This window comes from Sinocyclocheilus anshuiensis, unplaced genomic scaffold (assembly GCF_001515605.1).
Source record: "Sinocyclocheilus anshuiensis isolate Anshui unplaced genomic scaffold, SAMN03320099.WGS_v1.1 scaffold343, whole genome shotgun sequence".
NCBI lineage: Eukaryota > Metazoa > Chordata > Actinopteri > Cypriniformes > Cyprinidae > Sinocyclocheilus > Sinocyclocheilus anshuiensis.
In genome coordinates, this window is record NW_015549598.1 from 1,848,096 (window position 1) to 1,856,405 (window position 8,310).

At 33.3% G+C, this 8,310-nt stretch overlaps 1 protein-coding gene and 1 long non-coding RNA gene across 19 annotated transcripts in view; one reads left to right on the top strand and one right to left on the bottom strand.

Annotated features, from left to right (window-relative positions):
- The window catches only part of LOC107658645 (uncharacterized), a 16,387-nt gene that overhangs the window by 5,452 nt on the left and 2,625 nt on the right, over positions 1-8,310 (bottom strand). Inside the window, exon 2 of the long non-coding RNA XR_001630808.1 lies at positions 2,977-2,982. This is a non-coding gene — a long non-coding RNA (uncharacterized LOC107658645). The remainder of the gene's footprint in view (positions 1-2,976; positions 2,983-8,310) is intronic.
- LOC107658643 (calcium/calmodulin-dependent protein kinase type II subunit beta) overlaps positions 1-8,310 on the top strand; it is a 67,742-nt gene that overhangs the window by 3,512 nt on the left and 55,920 nt on the right. For all 18 annotated transcript variants that reach the window (XM_016447271.1, XM_016447272.1, XM_016447270.1 and 15 more), the window contains exon 2: positions 2,288-2,382. In XM_016447271.1, coding sequence (XP_016302757.1) covers positions 2,288-2,382 — 95 coding nt within the window. The remainder of the gene's footprint in view (positions 1-2,287; positions 2,383-8,310) is intronic.

Here is an 8,310-nt window from a genome sequence, read left to right on the forward strand (position 1 = left end):
TATATTAGTGGTTGACTGAGTTTATTGGCTGATATTTGGCATTTTTTAATTATCGGCATTAGGTGAAAATCTAAAACATTTTTGTCGATAAGTGTCACAAGTAGTGGTCGACCGATATGGGTTTTTGACAGCCGATGCCGATATCTGGGAAAGCAGGGTGGCCGATATAAAGCCGATATAATTTTATTTTTTTTATGAAGCTATCATAATTTGAAATCACGAGTTTAAAGTTTGTCGATCGCGCGTCTCAAAGAAGCTGAACTCTCCACCTGTCAGCATTCAATTCGCACGGATCGACCGTCACGCAGAGAACACGCGATCATGCAGGATACAAATGCAATTCGACTAATTCTGCAAGGTTTGTGAAATTAAATGTTCATTAGTCATTCAAAGATTTGTTTAAATGATATAAATGCGTATTTGCTGAAGGCAAACGAGAAAGTATTATAATGTTGCCTTTCTATTACTAATAATATTAAAGCAATCGTTATAATACTTTTTTGTATACATTTTAATTCCTTTGTTTAACAGTTCTATCTGATTATTAGATAGGCTTATCCATATTAGGCATAACTGAACGACGACAGCGAACAAGAGGGAGAATGTGAGCACTGTGTGAGCGCTTAATAGCTTCAGGCGCTTCAGGCGCTGCCGTTCTCGGTGCCGTCAAAATAAAAGTCCGGTGCGAACACATCGGCCAAACAGAAAAACTTATTGGCCGATGCCGATATTTGAAAAATGCCAAATATTGTGACCACTAGTCACAAGTGGGACTTTTATTTTAACAGCTCTGAGATCTTTTACTTCAGTAAATACAAAAAGGATTATTTTTAGCAAATATTATGCAAAATCAATTTAATCACAGCCGTTGTTATGCTTGTGTTTGTGTTTGTGCTGTCTTTAAATTGAATAGTGTGATATCACACCATCATAAAACCACTACATTATATATGTTAACGTGTTAATATGCTGACCTTACTGCAATCTGCAATGGCACCATGGTACAGTAATGATATATGTGCAGTGCAATATATATTTGTATAATATTGTATATATAGGCCAATATTTAATCTTTAAAAACTTTAATAGTTCAATAGCTGTGAAATGGTAAGCAAATATTAAAATGAATATCCATTTTTCCTGCTATAATTTACAATGCCTAAATTAACTTGTAGCATTTAAAGTGATTGATTTTATTGTTTAGTGTTTTATTTTTTATTTATTTAGACAAAATATTATGGAATTTTAATATCATAATTTTTTTATCAGTTATCGGCAGTATTACACTTCAGATTATTATATTTTTCATTACGAATTTAAATCAGTTTTTATTTTTATTATTTCTGTTTTCATTTTAATTTGAATAATTTTGTTGTCTTTTGATCATTTTTAGTAGTTTTTTTTCTATATATCTATATAGTTTTTATTCAATTTTATTTCAGTTTTAGTTTATTTTAGTGCATCAAGTTAACTAAATTAAAATTGAGAAATTTTGCCTTGGCAAGTAGCTGAAATAAATAGTTTTTTATATATAATTGTATTTCAAGTAACAATTTTTGTATGGTTTTAATTTTAATTTCAGTTTTAGTTAACTCTATTAACCCTGGTTATTGGTCAGAAGATTAAATGATTATATGCGCATTAGCATTCGCTAGAATTTTAGTATTCATCGCTAAGTTACATGGTACTACCTGACATAGTACTACCATGTTACCATATCCAAAAAGTCAGTTACTGAAGTGCATGATTGACATTGACATGATGTTGCATGATGTTTTGAATAATGATCTGTATCTAATGATGCCCATGATCTCCCAGGCTTCGTTTCTTCTAGTCCGCTAGCCAAGCGTATCGTGCGCAGGTGATTTGCCTGAGGTCACAGAGGGGCATATGGTCTGTTTTTATCACATGTTGAATGACATCAGACCGCTATCATGACTGTCTCAAGTGATTTTCATAACGCAGGTCTTGCTGAAAATAGACTCAAGGAGCCTTTTGAAAGACAGAGTGTGTTCTACATTTTGTTCCCATGTGAATATCATGAATATTTGCGCATCAAACACCTGCGTGTTGTTTTCATTTCTGATCTGGCTCTGTTGATGCTTTTGGTAAAGAGCTAGATGTGCATAACTGTTCTTCTTCTTAACAGTTCACCCAAAAATAAAACATTTGCTTCCATGGAACACAACTAGAGAACAGAAGTGTCCCTTTAAGCCATTTTTTAACTGATTTTTTGGGTTCCACGTCAAGTTCAATGGTGTATTTTCTTCTCTGTCTGTTTCTTCAGGGGGTCCTTCTCAGTGGTGCGACGTTGTGTCAAGCTGTGCACGGGCCAAGAGTATGCTGCCAAAATCATCAACACCAAAAAGCTCTCGGCAAGAGGTAAATCTTGACTGCTTGAAAATGTTTTTGGACTGGGAAAAGAGGGTTGGTTTGAACTTTGAGATGGATAATATGGCTAAAAAAACCAGTGGATATTTTGGGTCTTTTACAGATATTTGATACATACCTTAGTATTTATGTACAGTGGTCTGAAATGGCTGAAAATAATGGGTTTGTTTCAAGCAAACAAATTGGAATTATTATTTAAATGCAGTTTTAATTTCGTTGACGAATAATTTTCATCATAATTTTCGTCAACGACATTTTTTTCACTGACGACAACGAGACGATAACGAACTAAAACTTTTTGAATGACAAAAACTATGACGTAAATCTATTGACATTTTCGTCAACGAATAAAAACGAGACGAAAATGTTAGGGAGGGACGATTTGGGAAGAGATTAATTTAGAACGAATCTGCTGCGTGGTTCGGTGTAGGGCTGCAACTAACGATTATTTTGATAATCGATTAGTTGGTCGATTATTTTTTCGATTAATCAGATTAAAAACAAACAATTGTCTTTTTTTTATTTTATTGACAAAAACACACTATTCCACATTCTGCCCAATGTCCTTAAAACAAACGTTCCAACTGAATGCTATGAAAACATACAGTGCTTAACAATTTATTAGACCACCTGCCATAATAAAGAGAAAACACATTTTAGGAATTTTAGGAATCTCAAAAAATTGTTTAAATCAAAACATTTTTATTGTCATTTATTTATAACTGAATACTTTTATTTATTCACATAACAAAAATGGCCTCCTATGCCCTTCATAGCTTGCATTCTTGCTGGCATTGTTTAAGTACTTTTTGACTGTAATTGGGTATCTGAAAAAAAAAACCCACTATAAAGCTCTCTGCCTTTCTTTCATAGATAACAGCAATAATTATATGATAGCATTAGAAACAGCCTAATAAATTTGTTTTAATAAATTTGTTAAGCATTGTATATAGTGAATGTAGTTTAAATCTCTGCATTAAAAATGTAAATAACAATAAAGATGATAAAGACGAATAAAATCACAAACTCAGTGGTAACCAATAGGTAAACAGTTCCTACTCTCATAAAATATGCGCAATGCATGTTGACCTTTAAACCTTTATTTAACTTTCAACAACAGATATTTCAGCACAATTAATGTTTTTGCGCTGATTATTAATTGTCTCTGTTTTCCGTTTGTCTGACGCTGCGCTGGCGCTCATTCAGTAAAGATTAAAATTGAACACAGACTGTCAGGACGGACCTTTATGCAAAAATGGAAATGCTCGCGTGAATTTGTGACATTTATACATAAGGAAATGACCGTAAACTGAAAGATTTTGCGCTGAGGACGCACACGCATCATCGGTCAAAGCACTTTAATGCATTAGCTTAAAATAAAGAATTCTCATGTTTTGGGCAGCTTGGATCGCGTAACTCTCCTGCAGCATCTCATTCTGTTTCCTCCACTATTTTAGATGCATTTTGTCCATAGAAATAAGTAATTCAGTGCTTTAATTTGACGCCACCGGCTGAAGTTGGACAAGTATGTAAACTCCGTTGGACGTGCACTATGGGCAGACCCGATTAATCGATAATGAGATAATAATCTATTTTATCGATTAGTTATTGCAGCCCTAGTTCGGTGGTTAGATGCGTTCATATGAACCGGCGGGACATAAGCTAGCATACACTTGCTGCACGTCGCATAAAACGTTAAAAAATGTCAATATGTGGGAGTAAGAGAAGAAGACTATGACTAAAACTAAATCAAAATTTGCTGTCAAAATTAACACTGTTTAAATGACATACTTTTCTTATTTAAAAAATTGACATAATTTTTGGAATAGATATATATATATATATATATATATATATATTTAAAGTACACTACCATTCAGAACTTTGGGGATGGTAAGATTTTTAAAGTTTTTGAAAGTTTGTCACCAAGGCTTCATTTAGTTTATCAAAAATTACAGTAAAAACAGTAATATTGTGAAATATTATTGCAGTTGAAAACAACTGGTTTCAATTTTAATATATTTAAAAATTTAATTTATTCCTGTGATCAAAGCTGAATTTTCAGCATCATTACGCCAGTCTTCAGTGTCACATGATCTTCAGAAATCATTCTAATATGCTGATTTGCTGCTCAAGAAACATTTCTGATTATTATCAGTGTTGAAAACAATTGTGCTGCTTCATATTTTTGTGAAATCCATGATACATTTTTCAGTGAACAGAAAGAATGGAATTTATTTGAAATATAAATCTTTTGTAACGATATAGATGTCATTTTTGATCAGTTTAATGCATCTTTGGATAATAAAAGTATTAATTTCTTTCAAAACAAAAAACCTTACTGAGCCCAAACTTTTGAAGGGTCGTGTATTCTAAAAAAGTATAAATAGAAAAATTACCATCATTTCTGACAAAAAAATTAATAAAAAGTACAATAATTCTGATAGGAGTTTCTTAGTTCTGCTGAACACAAAAGAAGATATTTTGAAGAATGTTTGTGTTTTTTTTTTTTAAATGCTATGGAAGTCAGTGGCTACTCTTCAAAATATCTTCTTTTGTGAATTATCCCTTTAATGCTAATTCTAGCAGACCCGAAAAATGAAATTATGAACTTATAAATGAGCATAATATGATCACTTTAAATGACTAGGGGAATATAAAGATGTCAGCGCTTGTAATAGACATGTTTGTGGTGGTGCTCTGTGATATTTTGGGTGGAACTGGTCTGTGTGTGTTTTGGGAAGTGTTGGCGCACTTGGGCCAATCATACAGTCTGCAGGTCATCACAGGCAGCCTGACAATTTGGCTCACCGCTGACAGCATGTCAGAATGGCCAACATGCCAAGAGCACGGGACTCATGTACACACTCGAACACACACCCACGGCTTCAAGTACTCAAACACAAGGGCTTTTGTTTGATGCTGCACTTCTGAAACAAAGCCAGGCCACACTTCAAGTGGAAAAAGTTCAGATTGACGCTTCGTCATCGCTGCTGTTGTTTTGACTCAGCTTGTGACCACATCTGACACCTCACTGTCCCCTGACACCCATGCGAAGATTCGCTTTCACTCAGACATCAGGGTACATTCATATTATTGCGGTTTTGCTCCGGAAGCAGGGTTTCGATGTCATGTGAAGGCAGTGCCAGCGCTGAAAGAGTTAATGTGGCAAGTGGAAACTGGAACAAATGTGAGAGGGCGGGGCCTGGGTGGAGTGATTGACACCGAGTGTAGCCAATGACGACGCAGCCCTTCCTCAGCAAGGACTCTCTTATTATGCAACAAGAGCTGCTTTGGGGAAGTAGTGATTTGCTGTGAATACTTTATATGCATAATCGCAGCACCTGCAATGCAGTATGGAGTTGACCTGGATTTACCCAAAGTGTCACACACATACATGCAGCACAGGAGTGAAACCACTAGATTGATCGGGGCAAATGACTCCAATTATAACGGCTTACCGCTGGGATAAATAGCAATAAAAGCGATTGTTTGAGCTGGAATTGTTTCTGACAGTCCTATTATCATGCCATGCAAACATGAGCACAGTTGCATTTGATTGCATACAGTTGGTCTCAAATAAGCGGCGTCCTCTGTGTGAAACACTGATTATCTTTAGTTTGCCTCCTGGCAGATTTGTTTGCATCAAAATTGTCTGTATTTATTTGTCTTGGGCATTTTGTTGGAATATGTTCTTTGCCTATGATGAACTGATTGTCGCTTTGGATAACAGCATCTGCTAAATGTGCAATGAATCAATTCCCAATAGAAAAGCTAAAGTCCTAGCCTATGCTTTTTATGGTTGAATATCCCGTTTTAGGACAGCACTATTAATCAAAGTAAATTTGGCTGCATAATTTGGGCAAAATGTTTTGAGATTAAATGTCAATAACTATCAAATTATTTTAATAATAATAATAATAATAAACAGTTATAAGTTAGCTTTTAATTGCCATTTTACACACTCTGAGTTTTAGAAGTTGATTGGGGTTTTAATACGAGTTATTTTTGCAGCTTGCTGAAGTATTTGTTTTCTGACGAAATGAAAGCTTGATAGTGTAATGTTTGAAATTAAGACAACCAAGTTAGTATTGTAATTTTACAGTTTTGCTGTAAAATAATGTTTTCATAAGTACTTTTTTATTTTACAGTAAAGTATTAGTAACATTTCACATTTTTCTGCGGAAATAAAAGCTTGAAGAGAACAATAAATGTTAGTATTGTAATTTTACAGTTTTACTGTCAATTATTTTTCATAAAACGTGCTTATTTTACAGTAAAATATTACAGAAGTAATCTTTATTTTTTCTGCCAAAATAAAAGTTTGATAGTTTGACATTCGAAAAGGAAGAAATTAAGACAACAATAAATGTAAGTATTATAATTTTACAGTTTTGCTATAAAAATACAATTGTTTTTTCATAAAACATGTTTGTTTTACAGTAGAATATTACAAAAGTAATATTTCTTATTTTTCTGACAAAATATAAGCTTTATAGTTTAATGCTTGAAAATTAAGATCATTAAACAGTACTGTAATTGTACCGTTTTATTGTCAAATAAATTATTCTCTCTATTTTTTTATTTTACAGTAAAATATTACAATAGTAATATTTAATAGGAATTTAGTTTAATATTTTAATAATTATAATAATAATAATGACGTTTAAGTGATATATAATCTATTTTTTTCAGTAAAATCTGGAAATGTTTTTTTAACAAATTTAATTGCCATTTTTAAATTGCAATTGCAGTTTGTTTGTTTTTTTGTAAAAAAAAAAACAAAACAGTTTTTTCCCCAAATTGTGCCACCCTTATGAAATATGTCGCATTATGGTAAATGGGTTGGGAATGCCATTTCATGAGGTAATTTACATATTGATGGGATTCAGGAGGTAGTTTACAAATGTCTTAGAGGTGCAGTGACATTCATTTAATTTGAAATGTTAGACATTTGTGAGTGTTTTTGACTGTAAGTGAACTTCAGAGATATAATTAAAATGTGACTGTAATGTGAGTGATGTACACAGGTGTGCTTCATTACTGTAGTCTGGTCATGAGATGGGATCAGATGAGTCTTTCTCTCTCATCTCGGCAGGGTCTGATGCTCTTTGCTGCAGAGGCGTTTTGTGGTGTTTGGGTGTCAGCATTCTCACAGCTTCACACCAGTCGCACTGCTTGATGTGACAACTTCACGAGCTGTTGTGTGTGTGTGTGAGTGTGTTTGGGAGGGTTGCAATGAGGCCACAGTAATGTTCTGTAAACTGACTATAGCTTCAGTAGCAATTTAAATGAGTGATATCATACTTTTTTTATGTAATTTTATTTATTCGCTGAGGTCTACTTATATACTAGCATTCAAAAGATTTGGTACAGTGTGATTATTTTTTTAATTTATTTTTTTAAATACTGTTAATTAGGGGTGTGCGATATATATCGTCTATGATAATATCGTAATTGTTGTTTAAACGATATGCGATTTGACATTATCGAGTATATTGCAAAAACCAAACACATCCATAGAGTGCATGCATACACTGTGAGTTGTAGGTTAGACTACTGCGTGAGCACATTTAGAGTTCACTCTTCAGCCCTCTACGAACACCTTGGCAATTGAATCGCCATTGGCTAGTAAATTTTTTTGTTTACTCGCCAGACTGATAAATATATATATATATTTGTTTGTAAAATGGCACAGTTTTATAAATATCTGAAAGTACACTCTTAACATCAGTCAGTCAAGCATTATAATATGATAATCAATATTATTTAATGATAGAACTTTTGTAATTAGAATTTAAACTTGATAACCATGTATGAATGCATATTAGTCATTTTAACTGAACTTCAGACTGGTGGTGATGCTTTTTTGGTCATTCAGTGTTTCTGTAAAAAAAAAAAAAAAAACTGGGGAAAAAC